At 50.1% G+C, this 18,307-nt stretch overlaps 2 protein-coding genes across 5 annotated transcripts in view; one reads left to right on the top strand and one right to left on the bottom strand.

Moving 5' to 3' along the window:
• Window positions 1-2,473, bottom strand: part of FKBP15 (FKBP prolyl isomerase family member 15) — a 24,317-nt gene extending 21,844 nt beyond the window's left edge. For both annotated transcript variants that reach the window (XM_072984516.2, XM_072984518.2), the window contains exon 1: window positions 2,344-2,473. In XM_072984516.2, the coding sequence (XP_072840617.2) occupies window positions 2,344-2,399 (56 nt within the window). In that variant the 5' untranslated portion in view covers window positions 2,400-2,473. The remainder of the gene's footprint in view (window positions 1-2,343) is intronic.
• Window positions 2,311-18,307, top strand: SLC31A1 (solute carrier family 31 member 1). Of its 3 annotated transcripts, none has more exons than XM_072984521.2 (6): window positions 2,311-2,451; window positions 6,092-6,223; window positions 14,882-15,049; window positions 15,428-15,500; window positions 16,161-16,329; window positions 17,006-18,307. In XM_072984521.2, exons 3-6 carry the CDS (start codon window positions 14,921-14,923, stop codon window positions 17,205-17,207), a joined length of 573 nt encoding a protein of 190 aa, XP_072840622.1. In that variant the 5' UTR covers window positions 2,311-2,451; window positions 6,092-6,223; window positions 14,882-14,920; the 3' UTR covers window positions 17,208-18,307. The 3 variants fall into 3 exon arrangements, with proteins under 3 accessions (XP_072840622.1, XP_020656550.2, XP_020656551.3); XM_020800891.3 differs by lacking the exon at window positions 2,311-2,451 and adding an exon at window positions 2,865-3,030; XM_020800892.3 differs by lacking the exons at window positions 2,311-2,451; window positions 6,092-6,223 and adding an exon at window positions 9,739-9,873.

Below are 18,307 nucleotides of genomic sequence, written 5' to 3'. Positions count from 1 at the left end.
TAATCTGCTTTGTGGGGGTTGGAGAAAAGAGGAAGTAGAAATAAAACAATCAGAGTTAGCAGTAATCCCTTTGTAAGACAGAGAACTTTAAAGTATTGCTCAAACCTCCCATTTCTTCGCCCTCAAAAGAATGGAGGCTCTCTTACTTTGGACATATAATGAGGAGCACAAGAGCCACTGGGGGAAGCTGAAAGCAACAGGAAATTAGGAACAGCTCACATGACATGGGACTGATTCCACAAAAGAAGCCACATCTTTTCGTTTATGAGACTTGAGCAGGGGCGTTAAAGATAAGATCTTTCAGCTATCATAGATTCACAGGTTCTCCATAAGTCAGATCAGAGAATAAATGTATTGGAAGGGGACCCATAAGGCCATCCAGTCCAAACCCCTGCTCAAGGCTGCAATCCAAGTGAAAACAGATCAGACAGAGGATGGTCCAATTTCCTCTCGAAGGCCTCCAGCGTTGGGAGCGCTCACCACCTCCCGAGGTCCTGGGGTCCACTGTCGTACTGCTCTAACAGTTAGGAAGTCTTTCCTGATATTCAGCCTAGTTCTTAGCTTCGTCTAGCTTGAGCCCATCGTTGTGTCTTGCGTTCTGGGATGATCGAGAACTGGCAAGCAAGAACAGCCGGCAACGTATATGTCCTGTGTCCTGCATAAATGACTCACAGATCATAAGGATGCAAAAACACTCTTCCTGAACTGGCCCTCAGTTCTGCAAAACAGCCAGCATTTGAGAATGCAATGCTTCTTCTTCCTGGAAATTTAATTCTGATTTTTTTTACTAGGTGGTGTTGCCTGTGTGTTGGCAAGCTCCAAAGCCTGAAAAGTTAGAAGCTGGTTCTTAGAAACGCAACAGAAACACTCTCAAAACAGAAAATCCAGAGCTGATATTTCTAGGATTCTCACTTTTGCAACCAGGAGCTAGGTACTCTGATGATAGTGGTGCAAAGGTGGGATTCACCTCTCCCCCCCCCCCATGTCAGCAGACGCGTTGTCCTTCTGGACTTTTCATAATCCTGTTGTGTTTGTGTTTTTTTTCCTCATCCCCAAGAATTCTTTCCAAATTGTGAACTATGGGTAGAGATTCTTTCGGCAACACAAGCAAACTCAGGCACATCCCGCCGGCTTCCTTCTCCAGGACCACAGAGGACGGCAACTCTACGCAAAATTCTCGCAACCCGCAATCGCCTCCTGCACCAAGTCTAATCAACACAACCCCTAACACAATCTGACCTCCCAGGTCCCTTATCTCATCGGGTCCTTGCAAAACTGAAGGCAATTAGCCTTCCCAAGGCCACCATTGAGCCTTTCAAGGCCATACCAGCACTTAACACACCTAAGAGGCTTTCTCTCCCCCCCCCCCAAAAAAACCCCAGCATCTTGCAGACTACAGTATAGCTATCTCCAACAGCAGCCTTAAAACTTTGGGTTTTGAATATCAACATATAATTTGGGAGCTACCCATGAGAACTTGGGACACAGCCTGAGGAAGATGAATGATCACGGAAAGCTCTGTCTGTTTATGTCATCCTTACACCTCCTGGAAGTGATTACAGGCGGTTTAAGTCTCTGTCTCTAGAGGTTGGGGGTTCGAATCCCCACCACGGGGCCTCCTGCAGGTAAAGCCAACATGTATAGCCTTGGGCAAGAAGGAAGGTTAAACCACTTATCTACCTGGAACCCCCCCCCAACAACAACAAAAAGGTCGGCGTTAAGTCAGAATGGATTTGAGGGCCCATGAGGCTTAGTCAGGAAGAACTGCAGCAGAAATGGGGATTTTTCTGACCTTGGGCCACAACACCCACATCACTGGCCATGCTAGCTGGGAATCTATGGGTACAAAAGTCCAACAAGAGCTGAAGAGACCAAAAGTTTCATAGTCCTCAGATTTTTGGACTACAGTTCCCAGAATTCCTCGTCCTATAGACCAGGCTGGCAGGAGTTTCTGAAGCCAGAAACGTCTGGAGGGACGAAGCTGAGATACCCTCAGTGCTGTCCCCTCACAGCTACGGCTGAGGGGAACTGCAGCCAAGGAGGACTTCCAGGCCGCGGATAAGCGAGCCCGCGGATAAGCGAGCCCGCGGATACGGGGTTCCCCACAGCAAATTGGACAAAGGGACCCTCTGGACCCGGGGACGAAGCCCCAGGAGGGACGGGCACGGCCATTTTGGTCACCCACCGACCCCCTCCCCAGGCCTCAAAGGAGGCAGGTGAGCGGAAGTACCCCCAACTTCCGGTTCCGGCCTGTCACACCCCTCCGCACAAGCGCCTCACACCCTCCCCCCGCCTCAAAAAACCCCGGCCCTCCCCTGGGAGGAGCTCCTCCCGTCCTCTCACCCTCCCGTCGGGGACAGAAAGTCGGCGTCGTCTTCCTCGGCGCCCCCGAACATCATCCGCCCCCCCTCCCGCCGCCTCAGGGAGGCTCCTCCGCCGACGCGAAACCAGGCAAGCCAAACAGCCGCCAAGCGCCGCTCGGGGGGGGGGAAAGAGGAACTTTTACGACAGGGTCGTAAAAAAAGAAGAGAGAAAAAGCCGAGCCGGCGAAACTTAAGCGGCCCGTGGAGCCGGCCAGGACGGGTCCCCGGCGGGGCCAAACTTCGTCCGCCTTGCTCTTGTTTTTCTCCCCGAAGGGACTTTTCTTTTTTCCTGAGGCTTTTAGGTTGGGAGAAGGGGGGCGGGGTCTGTTAAGGGGCGTGGCTTCGGGAAGAGGAGGCGGAGAAGACGTAGGAATTGGGCCGCCCAATCGGGATCGGCTTCCGGGAGGGGGGGGGACGGCGGGGAGGGGCGGGGCACGTGACGGGGCCGCGGGCCAATGAGGGAGGCGCGACGTGCTGCGGCTCTGGCGGAGACACGTCGCAGGGGGCGGGGCTTAGAGGGGGCGGGGCGAAGAGGTCGATGCCGCCGGGCGCCCCGGGAGGGAAGGAGAAGGAGAAGGAGAAGGAGAAAGGGAGGAAGAGGAGGAGGAGGAAGAAGGAGAAGAGCGGCCCGGCGCGAGGCAGGACTGGCCCTCGCTGCGGACAAGCGGTGGGTCAGCGGAGAGGTCGGGCGGAAAGGTCGCGGTGTGGGGGGGGAAGCAGCTGGCGACGTGTGGGAGGGTGTACTACAACTCCCATCATCCCCAGCCACTCCTTAGAAGGGGGTTACCACAACTCCCAGCATCCCCCTCCCAAAATTCCCCCCACCCACTCCCGTAGAAGGGGGTTACTACAACTACGATAATCCCCCCACTCACTCCAGCTCCCAAAATTCCCCCCACCCACTCCCCGTAGGAGGGGGTTACTACAACTCCCAGCATCCCCCCGCCCACTCCACAGAAGGGGGGGCTATGACTCCCGGAATCCCCCACCAGATGTAGAGACGGGGTGGGGGTGGGGGGGACTAACACTATATTTCATTGACTTAGAGAGGTGGGACTACAACCCCCAGAATCCCCAATAATCCAGAGGCTGAGCACCTACCACTTCCAGAATATCTCTCCCGCCCCTCCACTTTCTAGCTAACTCCAAGAAGGTGGGACCCCAACCGTTGGCGTCGCTCACTCCACTCTGGTGGAGATGTAGGACTACAACTCCCAGAATCCCCTACCTAGCATAACAAAGCGAGTTGCGGGGGGGGGATTTGGGAAGTCGAAATCCAAGGTACCTGTAACAGGCCAGATTCAGGCCAGGTGTTTTGGACCTTCCTGGGTGCCAAAAATTTACATAATTACATTCCTTAATTAGTGGTTATTAATAAAGTCCTACTTGTTTATCCCTTTTGTCAAAACAATGAACTCCCACAGCTGTCGACAGCGGAGAGTAAAACTGCTTGCACTGTGGTCCACCCTCCCACGGATTGGCTGGGGGTGATGGGACTTGTAATCCCAAATCCATCGGGAGTTTTCCCAGGGGTTCCCAGTTAGGAGAAACTGGAGTAGAAAGAAGGGACTGGATCTCTGGGTCAAAAGTAGCAAAGAAGAAGGGAAGGGGGTTAGAAAAGAGGAAAATGCAGCGGTAGAGCTTGGTGCTCCAGACTACAACTCCCATGTGGCTGCTAGCCATGGTGCTCACCGTCCAGCAGTTCTGGAGGACAGCAAGTAGGGACAAGGTAGGAGCGTGCAAGGAGTGGAAATTTCGCTGGGTGGAAAGCTCAAGGGTTTAGGTCTCTCTGTAGCCAGAGGTTGGGAGTTCGAGTCCTCCCTGGGCCGTCTTGACCGGGGCTGGACTGGATGATCTTATGGGGTCCCTCCCAGCTCTGCCGTTCTGTTGAGATTGTGATTGAAACCAGTTTGATCGAAATCAAACCCACCCTGGTGTAACTTGAAGGAAGTGATCCATACGATCAACCTGTCCGTTGAATTAGGGAAACCAATATATTCTTAACTCTTAGACTCTTTGAAAATCTGAAATGTGCTTCAGGGGTTTTGGGTAATGTCCCGGAGAAACCGAGGAAGAATTTCATTTGCCGAGTTTGTCCAAGCATCCAAAGTATAGTTCATGTCTCTCTTTCTCTCGTTGAGATTAAATCTTATTTTTTTTCCAAGACGGAAGGGTTGAAAACGAGATTAAATCAAAGTTTTACACCTGTGCTTAGAAACGCCATAGGAGGGTGGCTGGCATCACTTTGGAACAGTAGTATATCTACTCCTCTTTTGATGATGACAGGATTTTGGGGCACTTCCTAGATAAGCCACCAGATAAAAGTGGATAAACATTTCTGGAATCTGGTTTTCCAAGGTTCCTCTCCTTGCAGGGGAGTAAAGAAATGAAGCTGACAGGTTCAGAGGCTGAGCTAGGCTGCCTTTAAAAAGATCCTGCTCATGGTTAGACCTTGAGACCTTTCCAGCTGTGTCGTGCAATTCATGTTGCCGAGAGAGAAAAAAAAATCAAGATTTAATGGCGCTCCCCCCCCCTTTGTATCTTGCATTCTTCTCGGGCGCCTGTCCAGCTTCTGGTTTCTGTAGTGAGAAGCCGTGGCGGTGCAATTCTCTCAATGGAATTAAGAACTTTATAAGCCCTTTTTACACTCCGCGGATTAACTTTTTGGTGTTTTGCTTTGAAGAAAAAAAAAAAACACCCTGGAATAAGAGTCTTTCCAAAAAGCAGATTTGGAATGGAGGTTTGAGAAAGCCAACTGTACAGTGGTGCCTTGCTAGACAGTTACCCCGCATGACCGTTTTTTCGCTAGACATTGACTTTTTGCGATCGCTATAGCGATTCGCAAAACAGTGATTCCTATGGGGGAATTTCGCTGGACAATGTTTGGTCCCTGCTTTGCAAACCAATTTTCGCTAGATGACGATTTGCTTTTCGCTAGACAATGATTTCGCTAGACAGCAATTTCAGTGGAACGGATTATCATCGTCTAGCGAGGCACCACTGTTTTTTATTTTCCCCCGTCAGTGGTTCTCTCCCAAAGACGTTGCACAGATTGTAAATTTAGGGTTTGCATCCTGTTCCTCCAGAAACACCTTGCTTGGAGGACACCCTGTAAGTAAATCCATGCAAGGAGCCTAAGAGGGTGGTCAGATCCGCACAACGGGATTTAAGATTTCATGGCTTGGCGATCTGTTCCATTAAACGCCCGGACCACATTGTTTGAAACGATGCTTATCGGTTCCTGAATGTTCGGCAACGGCTGGGACGAGCATCATCTCTAAATGCAAAGCTAGCAACATTTTGCGGCCGGTGTGGGCGAGCGGTGTTTTAAATGTGCCGCGGCTTGGTTGCTTTCGGTTAGCAAATTTTTGGCGGCCTCGGGTGGCTCCCTTTGTGCAGCTCCTGCGCTGGGATCAATCCTCGGCGTTCTCTCCATCACTAGCTCTCCGTCTGAGTAACGAGGTGAATGTGCCCGGACACTGACATGGTCGACAACCACAGCAGCCAAAAAATAACCACAAACGGTGCCCTCTGCACCCTAGATTGTGGATCCTAACTGTCTGATTTTGGGTCTGCCCGTTTGCCGAGCTGAGAAATAGATTCCTGGAATTAAAACCAGAAACAACGAGGGCCGCCTTCCTCCTTCCAGTGAAATCCCATTTCTGTGTTTCTCTCGGAGCTGGCGTGCCTGCCGAGTAACGAGTCCAATTTTCAATGTTTGTTGGCAGTGATCGGACGTCACCGTCCTGTTGCCAGGCGTCAGGACTAATGCTGAAGGGTCGCTGCTGGACCAAGGCACGGATCCGTCTCCCCTCTCGCTGGAAGTGCAGTTGTTTTCCGCCTCGGGCAACGATCGGAAGGTACTGTGCACATATTTTGGGCTACCGGGTGGGTTATGTGACAGCCGTGGGGGGATCTCTTTAAGGAAGGACTTTCGTGAATCCGTACAAAATAGGATAATCTCTACCGCTCGTTGATCCAAGCCTGGGATTCCGGGTATGAATGGGAATAGCATGGACGCTGGCCTCTTGGATGGCTAGCTGGTCGAGGAAAGCAGCGTTTGAACACGGTGGGGTTTTGAAAGGAGTCCCCATAAAATGACACTGGTCTGTCGTACGGAGCCAGGATCGTACGGATCATTTAAAACCTAACATCCGCAGCTGTCTTTCACTGTTGACTTTCTTAAAAAGTCAACATTGTGCCTTCAGAAAAGGGCTGGATCCTGAATGGGAGTCCTGTGTGCTTGCCAAATCAAGTTCTGTCCAACTTTTACGGGCGCCTCCCTGCTTGCCACGGCCTCCAAAAACAAGTTTGCATCTCAAAACGGGGGCCCTCTCGTCGTGCTCCACCGTTAACACTACGTGGCACCAGAACTAGAACTATTCAATGATTCTCTAAACTGCTGGCTCTATATTTTTGCCCTCTTAGGTGAGAGGCAGCTGAAGTGTATTCTGTGTTTTACTGGCTGGTATCCTGTTGCACCCCTTTACATTTTGCCGCTGTGATGTCATCGCTCCTGTGGCCATTTTGGAGGGGTTACAAGTTTCAGCTGCCAGAAATTTGGAATCATTAAAGACTTCCTCCTCCTGTTCTGCGGTTCTCAAGGCTTCCCTAGGATCACAGGGACACCCTCCATGTATTTACAGAACCTGGGAGAACAAGAATAGGAAACTTTAAATTCCCCTGGAATGATCATGGCTTGATGACATCACCACTGTTGCAGGATGTAAAGTTGTGTCACAGGATCCCAGCCATGGAATCAGCTCACTGGATTATCTGTGAGCCAGAGGTTGGGAGTTCGATTCCCGCACGATGCCTCCCAGACAGGGACCGGACTGGATGATCCGTAAGGGTCCCTTCCCGCTCTGCCGTTCTAAGATTAAAATTCTAAGTACTGTCCGTAGCTGGAAATAGCTGGCTTGAGAGCTCAGTGGGTTAGGTCTCTGTCTGTAGAGCTAGAGGTTGGGAGTTCGAATCCCCCCACAGGGCCTCCTGGGAGAAGAAGAGCCAACCTGGGTGGCCTTGGTCCAGCTGCACCGTCCCAAGGATGCCCCCTAGAGGAAGGGAATGGTAAAGCACTTTTGAATACCTGGAAAATTCTGAAAAGGGTCGCCAGAACTGACTTGACAGCACATGATGATGATGATGATGATGATGATGATGATGATGATGATGATGATGATGATGATGATGATGATTCAATTAGTATATTACAGAAATAAGTTGTATGGGCCCTGATTTCCCTCCAAACACCATACATCTTAAGCAGGTGGGTCTTCTTTCTCCAGGCTGCAAGGGCATGGAAGACGAGAGATAACGGCATGGCAGCGGCCTAGAAGTTAATTATTATTTTCTCCCACGTAGACTCGGTCGATCCGGGTGCAGCTTGTGGGTGCGCTGTCACGACTTTGATCTGTTGAGGACTGGCTGCACGGGTGGAAAGCTGGTTTCCAGCCAGCTTTGACTGGGGATGATTGAGGACGGATCCTGCCCCTCCTCAAGTCTCTGAAAAGTGCTATCTCCCCTCCGTCTTCTCAAAATCTAAACCTGCCCAGTTCATTCAGACTTTCTTCCTAAAGGTTTGGTTTCCAGTCTCTTGATCCTCCTGGTTGCTCTCCTCTGAATGTGCTCCCGTTTATCAGCATCCTTCTTGAGCTTATCGGGGTGGGAGGACACTCCTTCTCAAACCTGCCATGAGATCGTGTCTTGGCTTGAAAGATTTAAAAGCTAAACGAGAAGAAAGCTTGGAGCCGGACGGTGGGACTGCCAATATGAGTCTTCCAGCCACACCATCAGCTGTGTTAAATGCAGCTTTTGAGATCCTGTAAACTGAGCAACGTGATCATTCTAGTGGTTCTCAAGGCCAGCTCCCCATTATCCCCTTTCCACATCTTCCTTGTTTGAAATGGCGAATCGCCCGTCCTGGAATATCTCCAGGAGGGGGCGGTTCTCTCCTCTAAATCAAGGCCCAAAAACTTGCTTTGCTGAAAAAACTAGTTTTGTGCTAATTTTAAGGCATACTTCCAGTCCCACCCAGCTTTTATTTAAATACATCCACCACCTGCATTTATTGGCAAGGATCCCACGGCATGATTTCAAAGATGCCAAGAAGCCCCTCTAGTATTTTCCACCTGTCCCCTGGATAATGCGACCCAGACATTTTACTTAGGGTCTTTATTTATATGTGAATGTCACGTTGAACCCCATCTTTCCACCCCACTCCTCCGTGTCCTCCTTGGGCTTCTGCTTTTTCTTTGAACGGGGGGGCGGCGGCGTTCAGAGCTGTCTGTTACTCCCTCCTCCACCCCTTGCATTTCCCTGTCCCCGATGAACTTGTGTAAAAAGTTCTAATCTGTTGGCCCATCTTTTTTTTCTTCGCTTTCCTTTGCCAAGACAAAGCTGGGTACCGTTCCAGAGTCCAAAGTGACATGACCGTTTGCTCTCTCTCTCTGAGATGACAGCGTTCCTCGCTGCCAACCCAGCTTCGCTTCCTGTTTTCCTTCGGAAAAAAACAAAACCTCCTACATACAGAGATTCGAACGCTATGAAAGCAGGATTCCTTCTGAAAGGCAAAGAGTTGCTACGCGTGGAAGCTCTTCTCCTGGAAATGTTGGCTGTGTTATAATGCTTAAAAGGTGGATGTGGGTCCCAATCCTATATCCGATCTATGTTTATGTAAGGAAAATCACCTCTCTCTTGACGGCAAATTGCTGCTAATTAACAAGAGGCTCATTGTGTTTCAGCAAGAGAAACACAACGACCATCTTCTCAAAGAGCAGCGGTTTGCTCCCGAGGCTAACACAGTTTCCCTTAGGCTACGATCAACGGGCAACAGGATTCTGGCCTTAGCTTTCTGGATATATCTCTTTTTAAAAATGTTGAATGTCCTTCATAAGCAGCAGGGGTGACCCAATCATCTCCTTCGAGGTCTGGCTGGACCGCGGCCGGCCTCGGCTCTCGTCCGTTTTGCCGAACCCAAAGGAATCCCCAAGTCTGGCGTTCCGTTTCGGCGAGGAGCGTGGCACGAACCGAACCCCAAACCAGCCCACTTTGTGGGTCCCCCTCCCCCAGTTCGTAGCTCGGCTCGTATTTGCCTCCTAGCCACGGTCATAAACACAATAGGAAAGAAATATGGGCCGAATCGGGGATTGTATAAGTCGCAAACGAAACCTTGTTAAGGTGATGTGTGAAGAATTGGTTTCCGGGGGGTCTTAAGGGGAAAGTCCTCTGTGCCTTTCTCCGTCAATATTCAACCCCTCGCTCACTCCTTTGGCGTCTCGCCGAGGTTTCCAGCCCTTTGCGATGCGGAGCGCTTCAGAAAGGAAGCAGTTAAAGCTGGCAGAGGCGACCAGGAAATTGAATAAACTGGAAGCCGCATCGGAGTCTCATGATGCTGAGCATTAACGTGTCTGCCCCAGCGGACAGGAGGGAGGGCGGGAGGGAACCGCTCCGGGGCGCCTTGTCTCCTTTCAGTCTAACGAAGTTGGGTTTGACGAGAATTTGGCCCCAGGTAAGACGCTTTCGCGATGGGATTGGCTGGTAGCTGGGCAAAAAAACCCAAAAATTCGTGTCTGGCTCGGCTCTGGGTTTCGAACGGGGCAATTATGTTTGCAGAATAGCTCAGATTTAGCCAAGAGAGAAGAGGGAGTGTGTTTGTGTGGCTGGATGTTAGCGGCGTCTGTTTGAAGTTTAATTGTGTGTGTGTGTGTGTATTTGCAAAGCAAGGGACACATTTTTTGTGTGTTTTGCATTTACTGCTCTCTCTGTAGCGAACGGATCAGAGTTACCTCTGAGCAGAACCACTTGCTTGGTTGAGATCCCATCCGGGAAGCACTCGGACCTGGCTTGTTTACACGACCTTGCTATGTGAGAAGACCGCTTTAAGGGCCGATGGTGGTGGTGGTGGGGTTTCCGTCCCCCTCCAACCTAGAATCTCAGAGCAAACCTCCAGATGTGGGGGCTGAATAACCCAGAGGCAGGGTGGATAAAAAAATCAATGCTTAAAAAAATCAAATTCAATCATGATTTCAATCAAAACATTTGAAATTTCTTGTGATTTAAAGGGTCCAAAAAAAAAAAACTGACGCTTTTGATTGACATGGTGATTTAAATCTCCGTCAAAATTGGTTTCGTTTAAATCAAATCCACCCTGCCCCCCAGATGCAGTGGAAACTCAAGAGCCACTCTGGGGCAAAGAGGCGGTTGTTCCTTGAAAAGCGCCAAGGGTTACGATTAATTTTGCTTCTTTGATTTCCGAGTGGAACAATACACCATCCTATTATGTTTTGTGTTGGTCAATGCTGGGAAGACGAAACCTTCTGTTTTGTACCCCCTTGAACAAGGTGTAAAGGAAAGCTTCCGTGTACTGTAATCTTCTTAAGTGCACATACCGTATTTTCCCATGTATAAGACTATACTTTTGTATAAAATCTTTAGACTAAAAATTGAGGGTCGTCTTATACACGGAAGTAAGCCGAGGAGAGAACAAAAACAAGTGGAGGGGAAAGCAGGGATCAAAGCGATCCTGCAGCGCTTTGATCCCTTTCCCCCTACACTTGCTAAGCCCCACTTAGATTTCTTAATTTTGGGTTAGAAAAGTCTTATACATGGGGGCGTCTTATACATGGAAAAATACGGTAGTTCTGATTAACAGGCTTTGGGTCTAATTACGGTGTGTTTTGATGCAAAGCTGGTTTGTCCGCTGGAAGTTGCAGTGCCTGCCGCGTGTGGTTTCATGTCTCTCCGTATATCTTTACGTTGGCAGGAAGCCGAAGACCCAGTTGGACTTGCCCATGGTTTTCCGTCGGCACAGCTGGACTTTTCCTTTGAGTGGCCGACAGATGTGCCTTGCGGCAGAATAGCTTTGAAGCTCCCGCTCGGGTTTTTAAACAGTCTTGTCCCAGAGGAAGAAAGGATTTGCACGTCCAGAATAAAATAAGCAAGCTTTTCATCTTTACGGAGTTATTTTCCCCCCCACTTCCCGTTTTATTTCTGCTGGTCGTTTATGGGACAGCCGCACTCCTGGAAATAAGGATTTTATCGTGTTTTTTTTAATCTTGTCTCCTTTGATAAGGCTGCGAACAAAAGTGAAAATCTCAAAGTTTGGCCTGAAATGCCCTTGTGGAGTTAAACAAATGATGTGACTTCGGGAAGCAAATTGCCCTGAATTCTTTTTTAAAAAATCACCCTAAACCTGATCAGTTCCATGTTGAGTTATACAACTTCAGACAATTCGCCTCCAAGTGTCATCGGTGGGAGTATTTGGGCCATTTAATTCAGTGCCTTTTTACGTAGAAGTAAAACCTACTGTTTGAGTACTGGTGACTGGATGCTCAGTGGGTTAGGCATCTGGCTGCAGAGCGAGAGGTTGACAGTTTGATTCCCCCACTGGGCCTCCAGGAAGAAGAGCCAACCTGTGTAGGTATTCAAAGTTTTCCAGTTCTGCCTCCTCTGTCTCTGAGTGGGCGGCTGCTGGAGGGGGCAGGACTGGAAAACTCCCAATACCTATTCGGCCAAGAAACGAACCTGCACAAACCAGCGGTTTGTGCCCATCTCTGCTCTCAGAAGGACGGCAAAGATGGGGTCAGGCTGGCTTCCAGTGGGAAGGAGTTCCACAGTCCGGGAGCAGCCATAGAGAAAGCCCTCTCCCACGTTCCCACCTGTGAATTTTAGTCTTCACTCTAAATTATTTCTGATTTTATAAGGCCTGTGAAAGATTGCTGTTATTGCCAGTTTTCCTGTCCTGAGGATGATCCTCGGTGGCTGGTTTTATGTTGTGAAAATATTTGGTCGAGTTTTCTTTCCTTCCGATTTTATATATGCATGCTTTTTTGTTTCTGTAAATCAAGATTTCTAATCCCTGAGTGGCAAATTGCTGGGTTAATAATAGGCTAATAATAATTATACTGATGCTTGTGCAAAGCTGCCACCAAGCCAAGCCTTTTCAAAATTTATTGTCCCTCCGAGGATGTAGGAAGGTTGTATGTTTTGATGTACGTGCCTGCAACCTCTCACCTGTTCATAGGTGATCCCTTGGAAGAAACCTTTTAGCATGTCTGAACCTGCTTCCACCTGTCTCTCTTTCTCACCAGTGTGTTTTCTCTATCTGGTTTTCTTTGCTGAGGTTTTTCTGACTCAGAAAGAGGAGACTTTCTGCCTCAACAGTCACGTATATTAGCATTTATTCGCTTGACTGATATAATAGATCCCTTGACGGTACTCATTTGCCCTGATTTTATATATAAAAAAATTTGCTGGGTTTGCTAAACGTTTGCCTCTTTGATGTGCGTCTGGCGGCTGTCGTCGTCTCTTAGAAGGTGACGGGATCGAAGCGGGGAGGACAGGTGACGAACAGGCCTCCGCAAATCATCATCTCTCAGCAAGCAAAAGACCCAACCTCATTTAGAATCCCGTGTCTCAAGTTTTCGGCAGATCAAAAGCCCAAGAGATAAAATGAGAGGCGATTCCCCCCTTAAAAAATTCTTTTTGGTGTGGTTTCCTTTCAAAAGTGGCCCCAAATGGTAGCCGTCACAACCTCTTGTGGTGTGGAGTTCCGCAGGACATTGCATGAAGAAATAAACCCTTCGGTCAGTCCTGAGGCTCTGACCATCTACAGTCCTCTGTAGGCGCAAATTGCCTTAGAAGGAGGATGAGCATCCGTGGTGTTCACAAAGGATAACGTCAAACCAGCATTCTGGTTCCCTTCCGTAAGGGCTACAGTGGGACCCCTGTATCCGCGGGATCCGTATCCGCGGATGCGCTGATCCGTGGTCTAAAAGCATGAAAAGCAAAATCCTAGAAATAGAAATATTTCTAAAAGGGAAGTGGCCAGAACTGTCCACGAGGGGGAGAGAGACACCATGCGATGTATAGTGTTTGCTATCATCTGCGTTTTTCATTATCCGCAGGTTGAGAGTTCGATTTCCCCCACGGGGCCTTCTTAGACCCAGGGGCTGGACTGGATGATCCCACAGGGTCCTTTCCACCTCTGCCGTTCTACGAGGACGATTTCGTCCTTATAAAGCCACAGCTGAAAAGGCTATTCTTTTGACAGCCTCTGAATCCTTCAGCCTTCCCGCAGCGCCAGAGTCCATTCGTGATCCAGGATACCTTGGGGGGGGGAAACTACTCTGTGGTAAAGAGCTCTTAAAAGCGGGGGTTTTATCCCTCCCTGTGGGTGGCTGTCTGTCTTTTCTCTCAACTTGCTGGAGGCATCGGATATTAAATGGATATTGGCCTTTGCAGCTGCCGTCTCTGACCTAACGCAATTATCAAGATATTGGAAGGAGGACCGATCGTTCTGGAACTGCCGCGGGTCAACAGAGACCCCTTTCTGCTTTGGCTTATCGGTTTGGGCTGATGAGATTACCGAAAGGTCTGTTCCCACTAAGTGGACGGACGCGGTGGGGAAGCGAACCACCTCTCCAAGGCGGTGGAGCCGATGTGATTTCGGAAGGGCGGTGCGGGCCGTGAAGCACCCCGGCGAAGCCCCAAAAGGTCTACACAGCTCTTGACGTGATTGAATTAAAAGCAGATTGCTTTATCGTCTCTCCTTCCACTTTTGACGCGACATTCATTCCGGGCCTGAACCGCGAACGTCCTGTTATGTTCATCCTCGGCGTGCGATGCTGATTATTCCAGATCACTCGTTATGTTTGCTGTGTGTTTTTTTAAATACCCAGCTTTATTTTTCCTCCACCCCCCACCAGCTTCTCTGCAGAAGATCTTCCTTTTTCTTATTGTTGCGTGGTTAGGCCTTGAGCCCCCACCGTTTGCGGGGGGCGTCTCCTGGCTGCTTTTTCATGGCCCCGTACGGCGAGCAGAGGCTCCTGGAATAGCATAATTTCTCCTATCTTTAAAAACAATCATCTTAGAACCACCAGAGCTGGAAGGGACCTTGTGGGATCATCCAGTCCAGCCCCTGGTCAAGGAGCCCCCGTGGGGGGAATTGAACTCCCAAACTCGGGCTCCACAAGCCCAAGAGGCTGAAACCACAGAGCTAGGCAGCAGTTCTTCCCAAAGCTCAGTGGATGAGCTCAAAGCGCTATTTTAATTTGTGGTTCCGAAGCGTTAGGAGGGATGTCCCTGGAAATGATGGTCCCTGTTTTTTCCACCGAAAATTTTTCCACCCGAGGAGCCAGGGTGAACTTCCGGAAGAGGGTCTCTGAGGCCCCGAATCCTGGACCGCTGGAAAGGGAAGCATCCGTAAGAATACGGCTGGCCTTCCCGATGGGTCTTCACAACTATACTGTACGATGTAGAAAGTTGGTTCAAAAAAAAATCAGTCACGTACAATCGGAATCCGTAGATTCCATTGTTTCCTTTTCTTTGATCTTCTTTCCTTTAGTTCTCCTGTTCTAACTAAATACGTTAGGTTTTAAGAAGGCTTCGGGTTTCCAGACTAGCTTTCAGGTCATCTTTCTCCGGATCAACTTTGAAGCATTGTCCTGGAACCTCCAGAACTGGAAAAGGTGCTATGGATTCTTCCAACGTCATCCGTTTGTTGTTTTGCTTTCCAGAGTCCCTCAGCCTCCCCCCGCGTGACCTGGAGGTCCAAGATGAGCCACAATCACGACCTGGCGCACGTGGGCCATAACATGAGTGGGATGGCCACCCCCACCTCCGATCCTCACGCCCACCATCACACGACGATGCCCTCGGGACATATGCACAGCGGCGGGATGATGGTGAGTATCGGACGCCACCCGTCGCTTGAAGGGCCAGGAAAAGGCTCGGAGGCTTCCGCCGTGGACCAGGGAACCACGGAAAGTCTCTTCGCTGCTAGTTTCGCCACGGGCAGAAGGCATGTGTCCTACATGGATGGGGCAGATGGGGATTGTAGTCCACGGAGGGCTGGACGGCTTCCCTTTGCCCATCTCTGGTGCAGGCGCTGGCCGTGTTCTCCCCGCCCACACACACACACTTCACAAGCGCACTCGTACAGGAGGGTGAGTTCCCACCATCTCTCCAGGGATGTCGAACAGTCCGAAACTCAGCTTCTTCAAAACGGGGAGGTCGCAAGGCCCTGTGTTGAAACCCGAATTCTTTTGTCCCCCCCGGGGTAGGAGATGACCTTCCACTTTAGCTATACAAACGTCCCTCTGCTGTTTTCCGGGCTCATCATCAACACGGCCGGAGGTGAGTGAACGGGGGCCCCTGGGGTCGCCTTAGAAGCCCTGATCCTGTCCGCTCCACTCCCAAACCCATCATCTCCCTGGGGAAAGAGGTGGCCTCTCTGTCTTTTAGATGACCATGATCACCAAAGCTTACTCTGAGTTGGTTTCAGCTCCATTCCCCCACCTGGAGGACCTCCCCCCCCCGGTCTCCACCAACTCCGATGTAAAAATCCCCATCAAAGGGGCTCCTGAGAGAAGCACGCCAGCCCCCCTCCCTCCCTTCTTTTAGGGAAGGTCTTGACGACCCTCCAGTTTCAAGAAGCATTCAAGGATATCCTCTCTGAGCCTCCTAGTCAGCTGGGTGTTCCCTGATCCTGCCATCATTTGGGTTTTTTAAAAAAATTATTGTGCATGTTTTATGTTTGATAGTTCAATGTTAGTGTGGTTGGTTGATGGGTTCTTGTTTGGTTGTAAACTGCTTAGAGTACTGCATTGCACTAAGCGGTATATAAATACATTGAATGAATGAATGAATGAATGAATGAATGAATGAATGAATGAATGAATGAATGAATGAATGAATGAATGAATGAATGAATAGGTGATATCAGCAAACATGGCTTCCCATAATAAATTACATACTTTTAGACAGAACTAGTCTCTCTCTCCTCTTGTCCATCAGAAATGGCCGGTGCCTTTGTGGCCATCTTCTTCCTGGCCATGTTCTACGAGGGCTTGAAGATCGCCCGCGAGAGCCTTCTCCGGAAGTCGCAGGTCAGCATACGCTACAACTCCATGCCTGTCCCGGGACCAAACGGCACGGTTTTGATGGAGACGCACAAAACGGTCGGGTGAGTCAGTCCTGAAAAGGCAGGGATGCTGGGAATCGAACCCGGCACCTTCTGGGTGCAAAGGACCTTCTCTACCATTAAGGGAAGGCTTCCTGTCAACTAGGATCCCTCCCTCTGCTTTCTCTAGCGGAGGGACACGAGCGTTCTGATAGTCGCCCATCCCATCCTATTTATTTTTATTTTATATTATTTTTAAGCCGCCTTTCTCCCGATAGAGGACCCAAGGCAGCTCACAACAACAACAAAATCCATAAAAGAGTTTTAAAATGCTATATAAAAGAAGATCTTAAAAGCCGAGAAGGCTCGTAGGGGGGTCCTATGACCCTTCAAACAGCAGAGACCCAAACAGTGTGGGGCTTTATAGGTAATATTGAGCAGAGGTTAAACTGCAGTATTGCTCTTCAGACTCTACTCACAATCTGGATTCAATCCCAGGTGGCCAGCTCAAGGTTCATTCAGCCTTCCATCCTTCTGAGATCGGTAAATTGAATACCGAGATTGCTTGGGTGGCCAGCATGATTAAATTGTAAGCCGCCCAGAGTGCTTTAAGTGTTATAGAGAGGTATAAATGCAGCATGCTTCCCTCTTAATAACCAGAACTTTGAATGCCTTCAATCCTGGCCGATACACACACCCTCCTGATACTCCTCTTTTTCTTTTCCTCCGGATCCGTCAGGCAACAGATGCTGAGCTTCCCTCACCTCTTCCAGACGGCCCTCCACGTCATCCAGGTGGTGGTCAGCTACTTCCTCATGCTCATCTTCATGACGTACAACGGCTACCTCTGCATCGCTGTGGCGGCCGGCGCCGGCACCGGCTACTTCTTCTTCAGCTGGAAGAAGGCGGTGGTGGTAGACATCACGGAGCACTGCCATTAACGACGGGCCAAGGGGGGGGTGTCCGAATCCTTTTCCTCGCAGCCTCCGGAAAGGGCCAGGCTTCCCCCAAAACAAGCCAAGAAATCCGTGGGGGCACCCTCCTCCCCTTCTCCATGGGTCTCTGCCTCTCCCTCCCTCTTCTCCCCTACATAGTCCCCTCTTCCCTAAGGCACCGGGGGGCGGAGGAGGCTGCTCCCGAGTGGCGGGGAAAGCTCGTCGCCGGCTGGGGCAGCTTTCTTAGGATGATCAGCTTATATATTAGATACCATTAGCAGTTTGATCTTTAGAAGAAGGAAGAAAGACTGTGCCATGATCAAAACTAGCTGGCCTGCTGGCGCAGGCAATTCCATGTTGTATTTTTTTAATGTTACGTGTTTTCAAGCGGCCCGGGCTGGGATAAGGTGGGAGCAGTTCTAGGAGGAGGATCTCGACCAGAGGTGGGCACAAACCGGTTCGTGCTGCTGCTCCCCTGCCCGTTTTCATCCACTGCCTCCACCGATCTGCCAGTCCCGGCAGTTGCTCAGGCGTCTCTTGGCTGATCTGCCACTCAAGAGAAAAAGGGCAGGGCTGAGAAGCTCTTGCTCACGACTGGGAGATCGGCCGAGGAGGTGGGGAAAGCAAGCCAGCCGGGAGTGGCTGCTGGAGCCCGAGGAGGCGGGGAGCGGAACAGCAGGACCCTTGGCGAACCGGGACGAACCAGTTCGTGCCCATCTCAAATATCGAATCAGCAGGAGAAGACAAACCAAGTTACAAAGCCCTCGTAGCATGAGTACCTCTGCCGAGTAAAAAGAGTGGTTCTTTTTACCCAGGCGTCCCCTGTTTCATCCAAGTCTTGATGCCAACTTGGTGCCCCAACCTGGTCTGGTTCTAGCCCCCCCCCCCAGGACAGGCTGGCGCCTCGAGGCCCAGCGGACGCTTGGCGCCGGCTTTTCCACAGTGGTCGTGTGGCTCTAGGGAATGTGATGATGGCACGCAGCTCCAGTGGCCCACTGTGACTTGCCGATTTGCAGTGTGAGATGTGCAGAAACGAACCCAAATCAACATTTAGGGAAAACAGAAAGCAACCGTTATAAATTCTTTTAAATAAACCAATGGAACAA

Source organism: Pogona vitticeps, chromosome ZW-PAR (assembly GCF_051106095.1).
Source record: "Pogona vitticeps strain Pit_001003342236 chromosome ZW-PAR, PviZW2.1, whole genome shotgun sequence".
In the NCBI taxonomy this organism is placed as follows: Eukaryota; Metazoa; Chordata; class Lepidosauria; order Squamata; family Agamidae; genus Pogona; species Pogona vitticeps.
This window is presented reverse-complemented; position numbering and strand designations above follow the sequence as displayed.

What these genes read in the sequence shown, in the direction of transcription:
- SLC31A1 (XM_020800892.3), top strand. Translation starts at nt 9,751, where the DNA reads ATGATGCTGAGCATTAACGTGTCTGCCCCAGCGGACAGGAGGGAGGGC. An exon ending in TGCACAGCGGCGGGATGATG is followed by an intron (nt 15,050 to 15,427) that starts GTGAGTATCGGA and finishes CCCCCGGGGTAG; the next exon opens with GAGATGACCTTCCACTTTAG. An exon ending in CATCATCAACACGGCCGGAG is followed by an intron (nt 15,501 to 16,160) that starts GTGAGTGAACGG and finishes CTTGTCCATCAG; the next exon opens with AAATGGCCGGTGCCTTTGTG.